Source organism: Aulostomus chinensis, chromosome 3, assembly GCF_037954235.1.
Source record: "Aulostomus chinensis isolate RoL2024-O1b breed Wild chromosome 3, RoL_Achi_v1.0, whole genome shotgun sequence".
NCBI classification, from domain to species: Eukaryota; Metazoa; Chordata; class Actinopteri; order Syngnathiformes; family Aulostomidae; genus Aulostomus; species Aulostomus chinensis.
This window is the reverse complement of record NC_141322.1, coordinates 21,403,838-21,423,892: the sequence shown is the minus strand read 5'-3', so window position 1 is coordinate 21,423,892 and position 20,055 is coordinate 21,403,838. Positions and strand designations below refer to the sequence as shown.

At 42.0% G+C, this 20,055-nt stretch overlaps 3 protein-coding genes across 4 annotated transcripts; 1 reads left to right on the top strand and 2 right to left on the bottom strand.

Annotated features, from left to right (window-relative positions):
• Positions 1–143: 143 nt before the first annotated feature.
• On the bottom strand, positions 144–5,298 carry necap2 (NECAP endocytosis associated 2). The gene is made up of 8 exons (XM_086199643.1): positions 5,073–5,298; positions 3,766–3,866; positions 3,297–3,401; positions 3,036–3,117; positions 2,246–2,354; positions 1,994–2,144; positions 1,175–1,259; positions 144–1,037 (listed from the first exon to the last, which is right to left on the bottom strand). The coding sequence occupies exons 1-8, from the start codon at positions 5,165–5,167 to the stop codon at positions 992–994; spliced, it is 774 nt and encodes a 257-aa protein (XP_086055769.1). The 5' UTR covers positions 5,168–5,298; the 3' UTR covers positions 144–991.
• A 1,057-nt stretch (positions 5,299–6,355) lies between these two features.
• On the bottom strand, positions 6,356–11,722 carry LOC147268230 (SUZ RNA-binding domain-containing-like). The gene is made up of 4 exons (XM_086199620.1): positions 11,079–11,722; positions 10,022–10,071; positions 9,671–9,934; positions 6,356–9,588 (listed from the first exon to the last, which is right to left on the bottom strand). The coding sequence occupies exons 1-4, from the start codon at positions 11,202–11,204 to the stop codon at positions 9,477–9,479; spliced, it is 552 nt and encodes a 183-aa protein (XP_086055746.1). The 5' UTR covers positions 11,205–11,722; the 3' UTR covers positions 6,356–9,476.
• Positions 11,723–13,034: 1,312 nt separating this feature from the next.
• fbxo42 (F-box protein 42) lies at positions 13,035–20,038 on the top strand. 2 transcript variants are annotated; one of them, XM_086199618.1, is made up of 10 exons: positions 13,035–13,613; positions 14,538–14,817; positions 14,957–15,073; positions 16,610–16,744; positions 17,093–17,246; positions 17,355–17,465; positions 17,801–17,897; positions 18,018–18,074; positions 18,173–18,289; positions 18,392–20,038. In XM_086199618.1, exons 2-10 carry the CDS (start codon positions 14,544–14,546, stop codon positions 19,448–19,450), a joined length of 2,121 nt encoding a protein of 706 aa, XP_086055744.1. In that variant the 5' UTR covers positions 13,035–13,613; positions 14,538–14,543; the 3' UTR covers positions 19,451–20,038. The 2 variants fall into 2 exon arrangements, with proteins under 2 accessions (XP_086055744.1, XP_086055745.1); XM_086199619.1 differs by lacking the exon at positions 13,035–13,613 and adding an exon at positions 13,635–13,786.
• The last annotated feature ends 17 nt before the right edge of the window (positions 20,039–20,055 follow it).

Here is a 20,055-nt window from a genome sequence, read left to right as displayed (position 1 = left end):
TTCCTGTGTTGTCTGACATCTTTAAAATATTGACCATTATATAGAAATTGTAATATCAAAATACACACAATTAGATTCTTTTTAATTTTCAGCTTTTCTTCTACAAACAGTTTGCACAACTCTAAATAAATGACAAAGAAAAATGAAATATATTGTTTATTTACAAAGAGGTTTACGTTCTATACATTTTAGGGTGGGGTGTTTTGTTTTTCAGAAAGGCACTTTAAACACTCAAACACAAATTTTCAATAAGAAAGGAAAATTCAATTTGGTAAAAGGCACATTTAAAAAACCCAAAGCATAAGTCAAAGACATGAGGATGTGAGCTACACAAAGACAAAACATAACAACACATGAAATTCAAATTTTCCAACACAGATATCTAAAAGATCCTGGTACATTTGATGAGGGCATAATGTAAAAGTAATCAAATATCTATATATGACCATGGAAAAAAAAACAACAGAATGTGGGACGGGAGTAGATATAAGCAGGAAAAAAACACCTAAAGAAAGTATGTATACTTCAATATTTGGGCAACTTACCCCCCCTCCCAAAAAAAACAAAACACCTTGAGATGAGTGGAGTTGGTAAACACAAGATGATCTGAAGACAAAGGACACAATGAAGTCTCCGGACAGATGACCAGAGAGTTAAGAGGGAGGACTAAAGATAAAGGGTTGATTTAAGGCGATGGATCTATGTGATGTGACAACCTCATATTCTCAGGAAGTGACTCCCAACCACGACAGGTGTGGTGGTTTTCTGACAACTGTGATCAAAGAAGGATCCTACTGCTTTGCAGAGGGTAAAATGGGAATAAAGAATATGTACATGTGACCATTTGTTCCTCTACAGTTTGCCGGTTTATGATTTAAGGGCAGTGAAGGAGCCAGTTTCCTAAAAGTTTCCCACTTTTCGTTTCTTTCACCACAATCTTCCTGTCCATGGAATGTATGGAACCTGAGTGTGTGCACGTTTGTTTCAAGACTCAACTAAACTGCACCCATCCTGATTTGACAGTGTCTTTGCTGGAGCTGTGGAGGAGAGTCGATGGAGCATGAGAATGATGGAGCGAAGGACCACAACATATATGACACACGGATATGATAATGCATTTGTGAGAGAAACAAAACACACATACACACACAAAGATGTGGTCTGAGGCACTTACTTGGAACTTGCAGATGTAAAATCTCCCCACATGTCAAAACTGGGTTGAGCTTCAGGACTGGGGGACCCAAAGTCTAGGAGAGGGGCTGAGAAAGGAAATAGGTGTCATTAATGGTGCTGTCAATGATTAATCTAGAAACCTTAACATGGTAACATGACTTCAATGCATATAAATCATTTGACTGAAGTTCGACTGCTACTTGCACCTTTAAGCACAGACGTAAAACGAAAGGTGTAAGCGGCGCACAGCCGAGCATTCCTGTGTGGTACACATTAGACCAAGGGTAGTGTCGCTCTGCGACAACACTTCAGCCACTTGATTTAAAACAGTAAAAGTTTCAAACACAGTCGGGCAACTGTGTTATAATTAGTTTTAAAAAATATTCCTGAAAGCTGTTTTATGCATTTCTGTGTTCTAGTGCTATGAATACTCGTCTCATCTCCTCCGAAAAATAGAACGACATACTGGTGTTAATTTGGCAATTAATCCTGATCGATGATGAGTTATTATTGTGATTCACAGCAATATTCAATACGTGTGAATCTCTATGTATGCATCTAACTATGTTCCACATTCACCGCTAAACGAAAAGACTCCGGGAGGATTTTCAGTCTCACATTGCCACAGATTATGAAATACACCGGGAGGACGTTGGCCTCTGATTCAGTCCATGGGTCTTGTCATTTGAGCATGATCTTAATCCTGCATTTCATAAATTAACTACTATATAGCATCATTATCAGTCACAGTCACACCACAGTGGAACAAGAAGGGGCTGAGCAGCATTATATCATGAAATGGAAAAGATGCGTTCATCACCGGGGCTTGTTTGTGCAGCTGCGGCTGTCTGCTGGCCTGCAGGAGGTGGTATGACCCCTCCAGCCTTCAGTCCCGGGCCTGGTGGTGGGGGGAGTAGACCTCCACCCATGGGCCGAGGTTTGGCTACAGCTGCATCCTTCTTCTTGATGTTCTGTGATAAGACAGAATCATGATTTACTTCCTGATAGTTGTGCGCTTTTTGCTTAGCAGGCCAACTTTCACCTCGCTGCACGTGAGCTGCTACACACTCACCCCGATGCTGATCTTGATGGTCTGTCCTTCCTTGAAGCTCAGGTCTAATTTAGGCGCTGCACTCTGGGAGGCTTCCAGTTTTGCAAGTTCACCTTCTTGCTTCACCCATCTTTGGACATACAGTATGTACAATACAGTAAGAGACTGTTTTGGCTAAAAATCCCATGAACAATTACATAGCACACATCTAGAAGTAGACCTTACAACATATTGCTTAACAAAACATTTTGCATGAATCATCTAAGATTATGATGATTTGAAAAAAAGCTGGTGAGAGAGGGATGGTCAGGGTGGGCCCCGTTGCCATGACACCGTCAATACTGGTGCATTTTGAAAATACTACATCATCAAATCCCCCAGGATCCTTAAAAATGCATCAAGGCCCGGGTCCTCCTCTCAGAGAATTTTCTAGTGACGCATCTGTGCATCATAAATCACTCACAATCTGACATGCATGTCATGTTAGATGTAATGTCCCAAGTGAGGAACTCAGCAGCGAAAACATTTGGATTTGTGTAATGTGCATGCTCTATATCCAGATCATTTTTATGTTGTTGTTGTTTTTAACCGGAAAGAAGATCATTCGTCCAACTATTTCCTTCTTGGACTTTACATCTCTAAAAATCCCAGAGTTAAACTTTTAGAGATGTACAGAGTTTCTGTTCCATCACTAGTACATTCAGTCTTTTTCAAACAAACACAATGCTCATTTTGTAAATTTTGGTCCTAGCAGAAGACTTGTTCAGCTAATCAAGAACTACTTTTAGGATGTTCTGTGAAGATAACTTACTTAAAATGGTCTTGTAAAGCTACGTTAAAGTCAAAGGAGTCCCCACGATCAGCAAAGCCCAGTCCGATAAAAGCGTGTCGACCTAGAGTCACAGTGATTGGAAGAGCATTAATTCACCTTTTTACACCACACTTTTGATAAGAAATACAGTTCTGAACTAAAATTTTAAAAAAGCACACAGGACTAATGTAACCTCAAGAATAGAGAACAATAGCTTCTTTTCAAAGTAGCTCAGTGTTCTTGTTCACATAGAAGTCTTACCATTTCCATCCTCTATCCGGATCACAAAATACCTGCTGGAGTCTGTAACGGCTTCAACTGCACACCCTGGATATTGTTCAACAGGAGCTTGAGCAAACAGCTCTCCTGCACAGACAAACAGTGCTGCTGGGTTATTTCCTGCGTAGTATGTAGGCCTGGGCCATAAAACTAAAGTAATACACATCAGCAATAGATAGTTTCAGTTAAATAAAATGAATGCAAACAGCCTTGAGTACATGATAAAAGCGCCAGTTTTGATTGCATGAGTAAACCCAAAGCATTCTCCCTGCCTGGCTCAGCCTGTAATATACTGCAGTAATTCAGGTGTGCGGTTCAGTTGTATGATACAACAGCAGAAACAATGAGTAGAGAGATATTATGAGAACAAGAATATAAGTACAAGGAAAAAGAAAAAAACAAGATAGCGGGCTGGGTGACGCAGTGATGATACATACTCTCCTGCATTTACCTGAGTTTTTGTCCTCTAACTTGATGAAGGCCATCTTGCCTTTAGCTGTGATTTTCATCCTACCGCTCCATGCAGGTTCATCCAGCTTCCAGTCAGCAGCTCTAGAAAAAAGAACAACAAATTTGAACGTGAAAGTAATTGAGATTAAAACTTTTGCCACCTATCCAGATGTGGGGCACAGAAACCTTGAGTGTCCCGGACTATTGTGGAGAGGTCTTTGTGTGCAGTGGTGGGGGCAATGAGGAGCTCTGACATTCACTTTTGCACAGAAAGTTGCAGTCCTCATTTACAGAACTAGACGACTACAATATTTTCACAAAATCAGCAGGAGCTTTATCCAGCAGGAGGAAGTGAAACTGATGCCTATCAAGTAAGCTAAGAAAAACTGTTCTTAGAAGCTGTAATCTTTTGTTGTTTGCTAGCAACTAAAGGAAAGCAATTCCATAGATGAAACTAAACTACACTTCCATTGTTGTGATGTTGGGCATTTGTTCTGATGTGTCCTACATGTGACTCTCCACCAGAGCTGCTAAAGCTATGAGATACCATGGCACATTTATGCAAGAGTTTGCTTGTGAATGTTACTTAAATACTTCGATGAATGTGAGCTACTGCTGGCGAAGGAGCTAAACTTGACAAAGCTAGTCTCACTCTTCATAAAACTTTTATGATTTTATTTGCCACTTGAACGTACTACTATTACCCCGGGGGCTACTTTTAAAACAAATTACGTTAGTAAAGAATGACCTAGTCCCACCACTGCTGTAACACTGTGCATTGTCCAGTTTTATCTGGCTGCTGACAGTCAAAATAAACTATTATAACCTAAAGTCATGCCAACAGTACTTACTCTTCATTGTGCATCCATTGTCGGACAGATGAACCCGATCAATTCAACTTCCCACACGCAAAATAATTGATATATTGATCATTTCTAATGCATTCGACACATCGCATTTCCTGTAGCAACAAATGTAACTTAAGTCACCGATAAAGAATTGTTTGTTAATGAACAGTGGTTGCCAGGCTGGTCGTACTCTGCAGGAACATAGCGTTACAGCTGAGATATTGAGTTTCCAAACGGGGTTTACCTACGTTGAGTAACTTGAATGTACATCAAAACTATTCAGTTAAAATAATTCATGGTAGTATGTGACTGTTAAGGTTGGAAACGTCAACAAATGTTATTAAAAAGTATTGAAAAATTCTTTCCGAGCAACTGGGTGTCCGATGATGGAAGTATTACATTACGTTAGCTAGGAGATGGATACCCGTCCTGAAATCGCTTGGTGCTAATATTATCTTACCGATATCCACGGTTAGACGCCCGCGGCGGGATCCGGTACACATGAACCTCGGGCTTTACACACAGCATCGACTCATAACTGTTGTCTTCTGCCATTTTGTCAAGTGACACTTGCTGAAAGTCCAACTTCCGACTTTCAATGGACTCCTCGGCTGCCTGAAGCTAATGGATCCCCGTCATGTTCGCCTCATGCACACAGCGCCCCCACCTGGTCAGGATGGTTTCAGCACCTGCGATGTCAAACTACAGGTAGAGGTAATATGTGGGTGAAGGGGTCAAGAGGTCATTTCAGACTATTAAACAATCTAATTTCCGGCAGGGTTGGAGATTAGCTTGGGGGACAAGAGGTTGTTGTTACATGGGCTACTTCAGGGAGTCCTGGGATTCTTGAAATGTGTATTGCCATTGTGTTTTCACTTCAATCCCATTCCATATCGGATGTATGAATTGTTCTTTCAATTGATATTCACATTAGTGGTCACTAACTGGTGCACCATTTTTCCTTTACTGAAATTACTCTTCACCAATATTCAATAAGAGAAGATTTAAAGAAATAATGAGACATTGTGAGTAAGCACTGCAATATTAGATTATACTCTTGTTTTCCTTTGACTTCTTTGTCATTCATTATATTAAATGGCATTTTCAATGGCCAAGTTACAGGCCTATCTTTACTTGTTGAACTTAAAAAGTAGTGTTTCTTTAATAATGACAGGGCTCCACCACTTCTTCATGTAATGCCACTAAGATCTAAAAGAGCACACAAACATGGCCAAAATTAAAAGTCACATTTTGAACAAAGGCATCGGCACCTTATGCTGTCCATGTTTTTACGTCCCAAGTTTCTCATTCTCTAAGCATTTTTTGTCTTGAAATGGGTCACACAGAGCTAAGCATGACATTAATTCAAGCACATAAGCAACCCTGGAATTCCCATTTATTAGTGTAATCTAAAACTCAAGACCTTTGGTTAAAAAAAAACAGGACTTGGTGATCTTTTGGCAGCAAATGGTTCTGTAATGAAATCATGCACGTCTCATACTGTTTTGTAGATGTAGAATAGTGGCCGTCAATCAGATTCGTGAATATCCACGATTACAACTTATTAACTTCATTCTGAACCCACATAAATAAGCATTACTAGATGAACACAGCAATGGGGGAGCGGCACAACTCCCTAAAAGACATACAAAATGAATACATTTGGCAGTGAGTTATTAATATCACTAATTAATTCACTTAAGAAACACAGGACTGTCAGAGTTCCCAAAATACAAAACAAACAAGTTCTCTTCTTTAAGAAGCGTCTTTATTAAAGGGTCTTTACTTGCCATTTGTGTTTTCAAAGTAACAATGACATCGAGTCGGGCTAAAACCAGACAGGCTGACTGGCAGAAACATGGGAAGATTGAATATCTGGTTACTGAATGCAGGTGGTGGTGCTGGCTTCAGTGATGAAAAACACTTTCTTCACCTAAATAACTGAACCTAATCTATGGGAACATGAATCCACAAAGTTGATGGTTCACTACTCATAACAATGACTGTGTTTAAATGCTGACAAATATGCTGTTAAGGTGGAATTCTGGTAATACTTGTATAAATTATCCCTGGATAGGACCTTCTGCCAGTTTTGAGGAATGTGGATATGCTACCCTGACTACTCCGACAGAAACCGAGGCACAGTGGCATGTAAAGCCTGTTCCTGGGTTCCAGAGCTTTCAGTGATGGTACTCAGATGATCAGAAACATGTTAGAAGCATTTTTGAGGGAAGCTTAATAACCAGATTTCATGAAAGTCCAAAAATAACTTTAAAACCTGGATATTTACGTACATGTAGACACAAATGTATATTCTCTTGAAATTTAAATACTGAGATACTGAAACTGCTATAGATCATGTAAGAGAAATAAACAGCTATTGAGATTAGAATTATCAACTGTATAAAAGAAATGGACCGTTGAAGTGAAGTCACTATGGAAGTGTGTTAAACCAGCATTCTTCCTGATATCCAGCAGGGGGCAACCCCACTGGTTGAATAGAACTCTAGACAGTTGACCGTCTTCCTGCTTGATTTATTACATCAGTAAACAATTAATCATGAGTTTATGGTCTCAATCCCTAGTTTCCAGTCTTAACACAGCATGATGTTCATTTTAAAAATTATTGGAATTTCTTTCTGTGGCACTAAAGTGTTTGCGGGGCAATGGCAGAAGTAAATTTCCCCATCAAGGGTGCACACCGAGTCTACAGGGATGGAATTTGTGGTACGATGCATGTGCTGGTAAACCAAAATTGATGTTGAAGTTGATGAGAGGGACTGTGGAGAGGAATGTCACTACCCATATCTTAACAAAGCTGCTCATCTTCCTGCAGGTATGTTGACATTATTAGGTCTGTGTGTACATGCAAGGAATACTTCTTCTTGTAGATGCTAATCTACTTCACATGTATGAAACACATCATCCAAGCAAACTGACCACCCAAATATGATCACATATAGATGCAAACCAATCAACATGGCAGCTGTCAAAAGACCAAACTAGAGGCTTCAATACGGGACTCTACACACCAGATGGTGACATCTTGCAGGCCAGGTCCACTTCATGTATTCAATCTATGGTTCTGTGGTAAAGTGTAGTCATTTTAACCATGTTGGTTGATGAATAATTGACTCAGTACTACTTATTAAATCATTTTACTGACATTGAGAATTACACTTTGTGGTTTGGTGTTTTAGTTAAAGTGGTGCTTGGTGCCGCCACAACCTGTGGCTCAATTATCGTGGGTTCAGTTCACCACAAGTGCACCAGACAGCATTACACAAACCAGCACTTCTCATTGGAAAAGAGACACACCTAACCATCATTTATCATTTAAGGCATACAAGGCTCTATAGTCGAGAAATGCTGCACGTCATTTAACCTTTAGCAACTTGATCTGGTCAGTTATTGATTTCATGGTCTGCAAACTTGTATATTTAATCACTTGCAAACAAGGGTTTAAAATCCTGTTGTCAGGGAAGCGCCACAGGGAAAACGCTCATTAAAACCAGACGGTGGAATCTGACCTCACTCTTAAGGACAACAAACATGACTTTTCCAAAATTTTACACAACACTTAAGAGATTTCTCCATACAGTCTCCTGCCTTTTCCTAAATGAAGCAGTTTTCATGTCACAATGTTATCCTCCACGCTTTGAGACAAAAAGTTACATCTTAATAATTTATCAATCATCGTTTTTATAGCACACTATTCGTAAATATACTGCGACTGATGCAGAAGCAAATAATCCTTGAACAGATGTTATGCAGCTGGCTGAGAGGGGTTTCTTAGCTATGCTAAGCAAGTCAGCACAAACAGGGATGTCAACGCATGTTATGCACTTTAGATTTTTAGCTCGTGAACAGTTCTGACTGCTAAAATTTGATATGACACTACTGATTAAATTTCAACTGCAGGCTACATCATCTAGCGTCTAATAAACTACTGATCTCCCTGACTTCAACGTGTCCCAAAACTAAAAAATGCAAATAACATTAAGTGTTTGAAACAACAACAACAACAAAAATGAAACAGCACAGATTCAGGCGATGTGTAGCTAACAAAAAACAAAAACAAAACAAAAAAAAACAGGGAGGAATTAATTATTGCTTGTTGAAGCTTCGAATTAATGACGCTCTGTCCTTCTGATCTATTATCTTTGGCCACAGGCTGTGTGCCCACCGGGCATTTCATCAACTCCATCACTGCCAAACAGAGGTCTGTGGGTTGGAATTACAGTATTAAAACACACCGCGCACCATTACTCAGAGGGCTCTTATCACCTTACAGGCAAGCCACTAAACTCATAGCAACGCTCAGCCTTGTCAAGCACTTCATTGCCACTGAAGCTGACATCCTGGTAGACACACAGCCATGACTGATTCCACTTTCCACTGATTCCTTCACCCGGAAAGGCCAGCTCATTCGTTCACGTCTCCGGGGAGTTCCCGCAGATCTGCGAGCTCTCATTATTCTCCCTGAAGGGACAGACACCTGATGCCCTGGCACTCAGCTGGCCAATGACAGTAAGAATCATAGGGCACCTCATGGTATATCAAAGTATCACAGTGTGTAGGGGTGTGAGGCCGAAGCCTGTACACAGTGTGGAACAGAAGGGGTTGGGCTGATCTCTTCCAGCCCCTCGCATTGTTTCCATGGAGGGAAATGACAAGGCGAAAGGCAAAGAACACGCCAGTAATGTCGAGAGAGGGTGGGCTAGTTCATATCCCATTGTATATCCTCATATGTCAGTTGTCAGTCATAACGTGTCATCACACCACTCTGCTCTTCATACCACCCACAACCCCTTCAACTGCCACTCTTCATGCCTCCTCAGGGACACAGCGGACCCCCTCCAGTTTATCTGCAGAGTCGAAAGCCTGAGGTGCCGTCTGGCCCGCTGGGCTGACGGATCACATGATTGTTCTGACGACCAGGTTCTGATGGTTGCTGTGCACTCATACGAATTGGCCTAGTGAAATAAGAGGTGAACGCATTATGTATATTTTCACTCAGGATTTTCTTTGGTTGTTTTTGCTAAAATCACGTCATACCTGCTATCGTTGTCCTGAGGCATATCATCTGAAGAAGCACTACCCAGAATCCTTCTTCGGGCTTCTGCATACTCTGCCTCCCGCTGCGCCAAAGACTTCATCTGCTGGGAAGGACGAGATGAGGATGCAGCATTTCCTGCAGTACCGTTATTTGACGGACGCTTTAAAATTCGAATTTGTGGAGGCGGCGCTGCAGGTAGAGAGTCGTCCTGGATTACAATAGCTGTACGCACAGGTGAACCACCCGAACTCAAGCTGGATTTCCTGCACAGGTGAGAAAATGTAAGCGGTATAAAACTATAAATATTTTATCATATATTAATCATATTCAAGTAATTTCCTATTTCTTACTTTGCCTCCTGATTAATTTTCAGCTTCGCCTCAAGTCTTCTCTCTATTTCCTGATGAAAAACACAACACATTTATATTTGTTGACTCACCATGCAAAGTATCAAATGCTAGCTAAGTTGTGGATTTCTTTTTTGTTTGTTTTTTGGTCCTTACAGACACCATAAACATAGCAATAACTCTTTTAAATGAGAATCTTTGCGCATTTTATACAATTTGTGCACTGGCTGCTGATCTCTGATTTTAAACTCTGACTACACTGTCCTTTTAATCCCTGCAGGGCCCCATGTTTGAGAGGCAGAGCCAGGGGCATCTCAAAACCTCGATCATCATAGACCCAAGACTCTCAACTTATGCACTGCAGTTTCTTGGGGCGCCAGCAAACACACCAACCTTAAAATGAAAAGGTTCTTGAGTGTATTGAGTCAAAGACACATGCATACATACATTGGATCAGATATTCCATGCATTTGGCATAAGATGTGTTGTGTTATCAGAGTTATTAGAATGTCTCTGTAATATTTTCCCTTATTTGAATTTGCAGACAACACAGGATGTACGAGCTCAATGCAGTGCCATAATATCTAACTAGCTCAGTCTACTACGACTCACTGACTGAATGTAGATCTGGGTAATTATAGCCCAGCAAGTTAATGGCAGCAACCCTGATCACAATACATTGTTGAAGGTACTATTGCAATGTTTTAAGTCGGGGCAGTCTGTCATTTCCGCAATGGGCGGGTCTCAAATATGTGAATCCTACAGAAAAAAACACTATCAAAAACAATCACTACTTTGATTTACTACATATAAGGCATCTATTAACATTTTAAAAGAATAAGAAATAATGACTTGATGTCAGCCTCTGTCCCACACCGTCATGGGACAGCGGGGCCTACATGGTCGCCCTCTTTGATAAGCAAATTAAGCTGTATTTTAAAAGTTAAAAAAAAATCTACTCGTTCAAGCAAACATGTAGTGGCGCACGGATCTTAGCTGGGTAACAGTAAACATTAGATCAGTTGGGCAACGACCCTCTCCCACCAACAGCGTTTCTCACCCCGCTGTCCGCTGCTTCTTCCCAGCTCTCCGCAACCTCTTCATCCTCCATGTTTAACAGAACTGCTGGCTGGTTCCCTCTTTGGCTCCACCGGCTATCTGTTTCCCATCCGCTCAGAGAGGGCATGGGACGGTTGGCGGCGGTTACTCAAGCCCCGCGGGAACTAGATTTCTTGAGTTTTTTCAGATCATATGTGGGGTGATTGAACAGATTCGCAAAGGTTTCCCCGGCCGCGTGTTAGCCTGCTAGCTTGACGTAACGTCCACTGAAGGCTGGCAACCCTTCCTTGTATTGCCTGTGACTTTAAATTTGGCGTCACGTCCACCTCCTTAAATTAACCGGCCACTAGTGGCGTACACACGTACACACACACACACACCGTCAAGACGGTTAAGAAAACATGGTGCGCAATAAAAAAAAATGCCGTTAGCACCGGTAGCTTGTTAGCTTCCTTCCTCTCACGTTCAATTGATGCAAGAACATGCGAGCTACAATTATTAACAACTGGCAAGAATTCAAAAATATGTCTTTGACTAATTTTATTTAGGAATTGGATGGTCTATAATCCAGAGTAGTGTTGTTAGTCAGATATTGCCGTTGTGTTTTGGTGGACAAATTTGTCGTTTACGATCTTTCTCTTTTCTGCCTAATGGCGGTTGTCAAACAGCTTCTTCTTCGTCTTTTAATTTCCAGCTGTACCAGTACGCTTGCGTTCATGTCGGCCACTGGATACTTTAGAACACTAAAAGACTTAAGTGAGAATTTTGTTGAAAAAAAAACCAGCACGTCAACATCTAAGAATTATAGATTATTTTGAATGTCACCGAGCTGAAGAGATTCATAGACTGGTTCATTTTTGCATGCAACTCAATAAATTAGCATTTGGCTGCAGAGATGAACGATAGTGTTGGAACGTAGCATTAGAGGCGGTTATCTTGGGGATTCTGCCCTTTCTGTTTCTTTTTTACTCAGTTTTCCGTCCGTGTGAATTTTTGGTATCCCAATTTGATTCATGTTAACATTAAGAGATGTCGGTCAGACATCTATAACGTGCTGATGTATCCGGTACAGTTTGTCAACAACAACTACACTGGAGGCTTCTAAGTTACCCCCCCCCCCCCACACACACACACACACACACACACACAGTTGTTTGATTTGCATGAAGAAGAAAATCCTATGAATCAAACAATTCAGCAATGTATCCTATCATATGCATTTGGAATCTCATAATGTTCAGGTGCCCTTTCATATCTGGTTTAGTCCAGTATAGAGCAGATAAAATGGCTTCTGCCTTGCTCAAAACTAATCACTGATGAATTTAACTACTGAGAGCAACACGCCCTCAAGAAAACAACCTTCAAGGTAAACTATTTATCCTTTTATGGGAGTTTAACTGCACCATCTGTAGATGATTTTGCGGAAACAGGTGGTCACATGGTAACTGATGGTCAAAGTTTGACCTAACACATGTCTGTAAAAATATAAGAATACTTCTTTTTTTTCCTGCATGGTATAACTCACTAACTCAGCAATGTAGCCATCCATGTTAAAGTAGTATGCATATGCCAGTCTGGGGCACCAAAAAACAAAATTTTAGAGGTGACAGTTTGGTAACGTATGTTTTTTGACAACATAACAGTTCTTGCATGTTTAGAGACCTTGCACATCCACACAGATGGTCTGAGCTATGTTGACAATTTATGGAAAATCAGGCAAATCTGTGGTGGAACTTGATGATGTCACTGAGAGGTTTCATTTGTCCCGCCCTAACAGATGTAGCAAAACCAAAAAGAAAATGAGGGAGATGTGTCAGGTTGTTTATGCCCACAAAGTTCTGAGAAGAGGCAGACCCAAAGACCTTGCAGTTAAATAGTTATTTCATAGGCTGACAAATTCTTAAAAAGCTTATTGAAAAGAAATAATAGTAATGAGATTAATCCTTTCCGGATTGTTTTTGTTTTGTTTTTTTGTCAGAGAGATGCTCTATTTAAATATACATTTACAGAATGCATGCAATATTTTATATTATAAACAAATTATAACGTAAGGACTACAGATAATTCAATAATTGCCCACAAGAAAACAAATTTCCAACTTTAACAGTCACAATATGACGTAATATTGAATAGGAAAACTTAGTCACTCAAACCGTGTAAATTGGCCCTGCACACGTTTGTGTCATTTTTAAAATATAAGCCTTAGCTCTGATATTCCTCTATTTTAACTCATTTTTATACGGAAGTAATAGTAGTAGTAGTTACAGTAAAGTTCTCTCATACTGATTAAAGAGCTGTTACATCTGCGTGAGAGGCAGCTAGGGGCGCGGTGTCCGTGGCAGAGGGACCCACCCTGGTACCAGAGCTGGCGTGTTCGCGGCTGCTGGAGTGTCGCTGTGCTGCGGAGGAGGCCGTTCACTGAGCGGAAGATGGCGACTCTTTGGAGGCTGCAGAGGAACCTCGGGAGCTGATACCCGGGAAGAAGAGAGGAAAGACCTATACACTCAGGCTACGATAGACCCTGTTTAAAACAACGGTACTATAAACGCTGCCACAGTAAAGGAGTGAAAATGACAACATTGTTCAGGGAAACCTTGACAGAGTATTTGACATAAGAGAAGCTAATTACTGCAATCAGGTTCTACAGAAGCTAACGCTAGCTGAGATTATCAGCAGTAGACAACGAGGAGGACATCAGCTTTCTGGTTTGTAAGTTAGTTACTAGTGTTGTGCAGGATAAACGTCGTGTCACTTATCGGGTTAAAATGCAGAGGTCAACATTAAAGTGTTGGACGTGTGTTTTGAAAGAAAACACGTAATGTGCTGCTATGCACCGTCAGCTAGCTAAAGGCTCACTGGTGTTAGCTTCGATGATCATAAGGTAGCTAATGTTAGCCAAATTAGCACATTCTTTGAGGACCAAGCGCAAAATTCATCAACATGTTAACGTCTGTTCTTACAATATTGAAGTGTGGCAGAAGTGAATTTTTTCAAGGTTGAAGAATTTAATCAGGCTGTTAGCTCTGGGTGCTAATCAGCATTAGCATTTGTACATTTCATTTATCATATGACGGGTAGCTTGTTGGATGTAGCTAACGATCTGAGTGGGGCGTGCTATGTGTAGGGACCAGCTGCTAGACTGGGGAAAGGGCACCACCCGTTTCAGACAATGGATGTAACAATTAAGTGTACTCGGCTTCAAGCCACAAAGGAGGGACATGTCCAGCTGGTTAATGTTACAGCTTTTTATGTCTGGGCTGCATGGGTACCTATTCCTTTATACAACTGAGAGACAGAAATAGACGAGACATGAAATTGGTCACAAGTATAATGACCTATTTAAATCACAGTAATGGTGAAGCACATTTTAGCTCATATGCATAATGATCAGCATATACGCGGTAGAACAACTCCTACATTAGTACACACACCACAAGCTTGTCTCACTATGTTTCACCAGACAACAATGTCGCGATCAGCTGACGGTGAGGATGGATGCTTTGTTGCCATGGATACAGAAGACGATTGTGGGGAACCTACTGGAATAACAGAGGACTTTGAGGCAAAGATGGGTACCTGCCGACAAGAGGGAAACATGGACACTTGTGCCAAAGGAGGAGGGAGAACAATGATGGAGTTGCCAGAGGAGGTTCTAGAATATATTCTGTCATTTCTCTCACCTTACCAGGAACACAAAACTGCTGCGCTTGTATGTAAGCAGTGGTATCGCCTCATTAAAGGTAGGCCTCTCACCTTTCCAAGATCTTGTATGACACTCAATCAGGGTGTGAGCAGAGCAGTGACTCAGTTTGAAATACTTTAATTTACAATTCAGGTGTAAATGTAACCTGTTGCTTCTATATATTGTCTTTGAACCAGGTGTTGCTTATCAGTGCTACCATGGCTTCTTGAGAGCTGTTCAGGAAGGAAATATCCAGTGGGAAAGTCGAACATACCCATATCCCGGAACACCTATCACTCAGCGCTTTTCACACAGTTAGTACTTGCTGTCTTATTAAAAGTTAATGTTAAAATAAAGCAATGGTTAATGAATGAAACCATTTTTTTCCTGCTTTAGCTTATGCCACTCATGTCTCACAATGTTGTAATGTTTTAGTGGCACAGAAATAGAAGGGACACAAAGTCTCATCAGGTTTTATTGGTATGAAATACTAACATCTAAGCTTGGTAGTACTTTGGCAATATTATCCTTTCTTTTATTTTTAATTCCATATTAATCCTCCACATAGGAAATGCATGAAGTTTGTGTTTCAGGACATGACATTCAAGTGAATCCAGTGGCATGCATAGAAGCACCCAAAGGCCTAATTATGGAATTTGGCACCTGCCTGGCCACATATCCATATGAAGCCCAGTGTTTGCATACCTGGCCAAATTAGGGATAAGTAGAGAACAGGAAAATTTATGGATTGATTCTGAGGCTGAACACACAGTAAAATAACAGTACACTTTCATTTGGTCCAGTTCACTTTCACACTACACATTTGAAAGCAGTCCAAACTGCCTGGACAATGTCACACAGTTACAACAGCTGCTCATTTGGGGCTCTGTTGCTTGAAACCAGCACTTAACAGGAAGCAAAACAGACAACAAAAGAGACCTCAGGCTGCTTGGGGGTCTTATGGTGTTTGCACCGTAGGTGAAGAAGCTGAGCAGCTTCTACATGTGTGTAGAAAATTGACTTGTATGACATCTCTCAAACTTGACCCCATTTTGAATACATATAGCAGGGTGCGTTGTCTGTGACCTGTTTCCTTGCACTGTGCCAGTGGAAATAGCCGTCTATCCCATCAGGAGCTCCTTGTGAGTCTGCACCTGCTTGTCCTTAATTTCTAATGTAAAGATTTTTTTTCTCTCAGAGGACCGTTGCACACAGTTGAAGGCCTTGCACGCTCACAGTTCCTTAGCACACCACTACCAACAAAGCTGTAAAGAAAACTTGCTACTGTTTTGATCTAGAATAGAAACTTTTTTTGATGATAGTTGTATGAAAAAGCTAGGCGAGGCTGAGATTGATAGGAAGTTCACTGGCCTATTGTATCATCCAAAGCTGGATGGTCCCCCATCTACCCACCCGCGCGCGCACGCACACACACACACACACACACACACACACACACACACACACACACACACACACACACACACACACACACACTCACTCACTCACTCAAAAGAGAACTGGTGAGAACTGAAATTTACTGTACAGTAGAAAAAAAGAGATCAGAGTTCATCCGTGTATTTATGTGATGAACAACATTTGTAGCATTGCAAAGGCATCACACAGGAATGTTTATTTTCGAGCTGATGCAAACTGCATCACCAGTCTGCAATCATAATAACCGGTTACGTATTCCTTTTTTGTCCTGACTCACTGAGGACTTTGTACACTTATGCAAACGTGCTTGAAAAAAATCAGGTTTAGTGTTTGAAATGGTAATTGTTATTCTTTTTTTTCTGTTTTTTTTTTTTATTGTGTAGTTTTACCTTGTTTTTTTTTTTCTTTTTCAGGTGCATGTTATTACGACTCAAACCAGTCCATGTATGTGTTTGGGGGGTGCACTCAGAGTAGCTGCAATGCTGCCTTCAATGATTTATGGAGACTGGACCTCAACAGCAAGGAGTGGATCCGTCCTTTAGCCTCAGGTAGGAGTACACCTCACATACTTCATTACATGCCACACTTGGGAGTACATTTCTGCTGAAGTCAGTGTAATATTTTCTGAGGAATTGGTGAAAATGTCATTATCTGCAGCCACATTTAAAGGGTTCCTATTTGGCTCCCCTCTCCATTTTTCAAGAAAAACAACCAACAAATGCAGTAGAAATCATAACCTTGTTCATGGAGGAAATATTAGACTGACGCTTCGATGCAGAAAGAAAGTCTGGAGTATTTATAGCAATAAATATCTCGTGAAATGATAGTTCAGAGAAAATATTTTGACTCGTTTGCTATTCTCTTGATCTTTCAAATCTTTGTTCTTCATTTTACAGGGTCTTATCCATCTCCTAAAGCTGGAGCAACGCTAGTAATGCACAAAGATCTGTTAGTGCTGTTTGGAGGATGGACTCGCCCCAGCCCGTATCCACTGCACCAACCCGAACGTTTTTTTGATGAAATCCACACCTACTCTCCTTCAAAGAACTGGTGAGAGAGAGTCACTGATAGGAGTTAAAGTATTTAGTTGTGAAAAGGGATGAACAGTTTGAAACGTTGGCTTCTATGTAACTTATTCCCTCTCTGGTTGTGTCTCAGGTGGAACTGCATAGTAACCACACATGGACCACCACCGATGGCAGGCCACTCTTCCTCTGTAATAGGCAACACTATGGTGGTGTTTGGGGGATCTTTAGGAGCAAGGCAAATGTACGCATGTCTTTTATCACATTATGTAGATACTGTTCAATAAAAATTACAATCTGCAGTGTTCTACATATTGAAACTGCAGCAAAATTAAGTACTGTTTTGTCATTCATTTACAGTAAAACTGGCTGATGTCATGTTGTAGCAAGTATATTGGGTACAAGCAATGCATTCAGGATTTCTTAATGGTACACATTAGAGAGACTTTTGACCCTCGTATAGATGGATTAAAAATGATTGAAGAACACTTGCTCTTCGCACTGCAACTAATAAGCACAATGGTGAGTTTTGCCACTTTCACACATTGTGTTTCTATGCTGTCTGTTGGTTCTGATCAGGAGTAATGAGGTCTGGGTTCTGGATCTGGAGCAATGGTCCTGGTCCAAACCACCCATATCTGGCCAATCCCCACACCCACGAGGAGGCCAGTCACAGGTAAGAACCTGGATCTCAAAACCACTTTTTTTGACCATCTTTACACTTGTAGCTTTAGATTCTTGACTTGTGAAGAAGGCCTGTATTTGTCTTACGAGTTGGTTTAAATGTTCCTGTTAGATTGTGATTGACGATCAGACATTGCTCATCTTGGGAGGCTGTGGAGGTCCTAATGCTGTAAGATTTACCTTGGTATCAAAACATATTTGAGTCCAAGCATTTGTTTCTTGCAGCCTATCTGACTCTAGTTGTGTCCTTGCTGTTATTTAATCAAGCTCCTGAAAGATGCCTGGCTGCTTCACATGGACGCACCACCATGGAGGTGGCAACAGCTGCAGGTGGAGAACGAGGACCATGGAGCCCCAGAGCTTTGGTGCCACCCTGCTTGTAGAGTAGGTTTCTATCTTGGTGCTCTCCTGCATCTGTGTGTAATTCTAAAATCACTCAACAATGTCTCTTTTTAATCTTGTTTTGACATTTGCTTCTCCCTCAAGGTGGGCCAGTGTGTCGTGGTTTTCTCACAGGCTCCTTCTGGTCGCGCTCCGCTCAGCCCAAGTCTGAACTCTCGGCCCTCTCCCATAAGTGCCACACCTGCCCCTCTGGGTCCAGAACCGCCTTCCCTGCGCTCTCAATCTCCTGTTCGGAGTGGGGCCGCCGGTGTTGTCCTGGGAGCTGTTGAGGAGGCTCCCTGTGTTAATGGGCGATGGGGTACATTGAGACCGCGGCCTTCAGCAAGAGGAAATGCCAGAGATGCGAGTCCTTCCTCATCTCAACAACCCTCTCCTTCACAAGGTCCTGATAGCCCTCCTCTTCCTCCTCTCCCCCCCTTATTAAATGGATCCTCCCCCTCACCCCGGACCAGCCCGGCCCAGGCTGCGTCTCCCCCCCTCCGACCTCACCTACCTGCCTCCACAGACTATGGCTGGGAGTCTCCTCCTTCAGGCGCGCATCACCCTGAGCTGCCCAGCACTAACGGCCTGCATACACCTCCTGCAGGGTCCCCACACACTCCACCAGGAGCAGTGTCCCCTGCTGCCTTACGGCGAGGTCTGGAGGCAGTGAAGAACAAATCTTCCGCATCTTTACCATCTTCATCATCGTCGTCTTCCCTTCAGACCCAGGGGGTTTCTCCTGGAGGGGGAAGTGGTGGTGGAGGAGCAGTTCCTCCAGGCACCCCTCCGTCCTCCTCCTCCAGTCCTCCACAGGCTGCTGGAGCTGACGGACACGCTATCCCTCCTATTGCACGGCGTCTGGGCCATCACCCCCCTCAGAGCCTGAACGTAGGGAAACCTCTGTACCAGTCACTCAACTGCAAGCCAATGCAGATGTACGTGTTGGATGTGTCCCGGGCCAAATCTGCCGGCATGGTGTCCTGGAGAGTTTACGGGAACGGAACTCCTGCTGCTGTCACGGGGCCTCCAGAGACCAGCCTTCATACCGTGGTACAGGGCAGGGGAGAGCTTATCATTTTTGGAGGACTCATGGACAAAAAACAGAATGTGAAGTACTACCCTAAAACGAACGCCTTGTACTTTGTCCGTGCGAAAAGGTAATGCAGCTGCAGGCAGGATTGGGAAGACAGACACTCTGTTCTGTAACAAGGGAATTGACACACAAGGCCTTTTTTCTTCTAGGAAGGATTATTGGGAAAGAACATAATCATGGTTAGATGTTCCACTTCAGAACTTAACCTTTCGCCCCTCTGGCTTCTGCAAGCATACAAGTAACACACTTTAACTACACTTTGATAAAAGATATTTGGTTGATTGAGTCTTGACTGTGTGTATGTATGTAGGTATTATTTTTGAGTGCAGTGATTGAGAAAGCAGGACATTGTTCTGTTGTTCCCACTAAGGTGATCAGACAGTAACATTCCTGTTTTTCCGTCATCCTCTCCTGAACTCTTGACAACGGACGCCGGTGAAAGAAATGGCCGAAGACTACCTTGCATTTGGTTTCATTCTATAAGCCTGCGATGTTTACATTGGTGTGTGTGTGTGTGTCTGAGAGAGAGAGAGTGTGTGTGCGTGCGCGCGTGGTAGTGGTTAAAAGTTGTTGACTGGTGGGGACGCTTGATGGATGAGAGACTTGGCACTGTACTATAAACAGTTAAATAATAAAGGCCTCAATGTCTCCTCTGTCACCGTTGTAACATTTC

Coding starts and splice junctions, on each gene's coding strand:
- necap2 (XM_086199643.1), bottom strand. CDS start 5,167: ATGGCAGAAGACAACAGTTATGAGTCGATGCTGTGTGTAAAGCCCGAG. Junction 3,118..3,296: donor CCGGATAGAGGATGGAAATG/GTAAGACTTCTA, acceptor CTGTGACTCTAG/GTCGACACGCTTTTATCGGA. Junction 2,145..2,245: donor CCATCAAGATCAGCATCGGG/GTGAGTGTGTAG, acceptor GTCTTATCACAG/AACATCAAGAAGAAGGATGC.
- LOC147268230 (XM_086199620.1), bottom strand. CDS start 11,204: ATGCCCTCTCTGAGCGGATGGGAAACAGATAGCCGGTGGAGCCAAAGA. Junction 9,935..10,021: donor AAAATTAATCAGGAGGCAAA/GTAAGAAATAGG, acceptor TCACCTGTGCAG/GAAATCCAGCTTGAGTTCGG. Junction 9,589..9,670: donor CCTCAGGACAACGATAGCAG/GTATGACGTGAT, acceptor TTATTTCACTAG/GCCAATTCGTATGAGTGCAC.
- fbxo42 (XM_086199618.1), top strand. CDS start 14,544: ATGTCGCGATCAGCTGACGGTGAGGATGGATGCTTTGTTGCCATGGAT. Junction 16,745..17,092: donor GATCCGTCCTTTAGCCTCAG/GTAGGAGTACAC, acceptor TTCATTTTACAG/GGTCTTATCCATCTCCTAAA. Junction 18,075..18,172: donor GCTGTGGAGGTCCTAATGCT/GTAAGATTTACC, acceptor TATTTAATCAAG/CTCCTGAAAGATGCCTGGCT.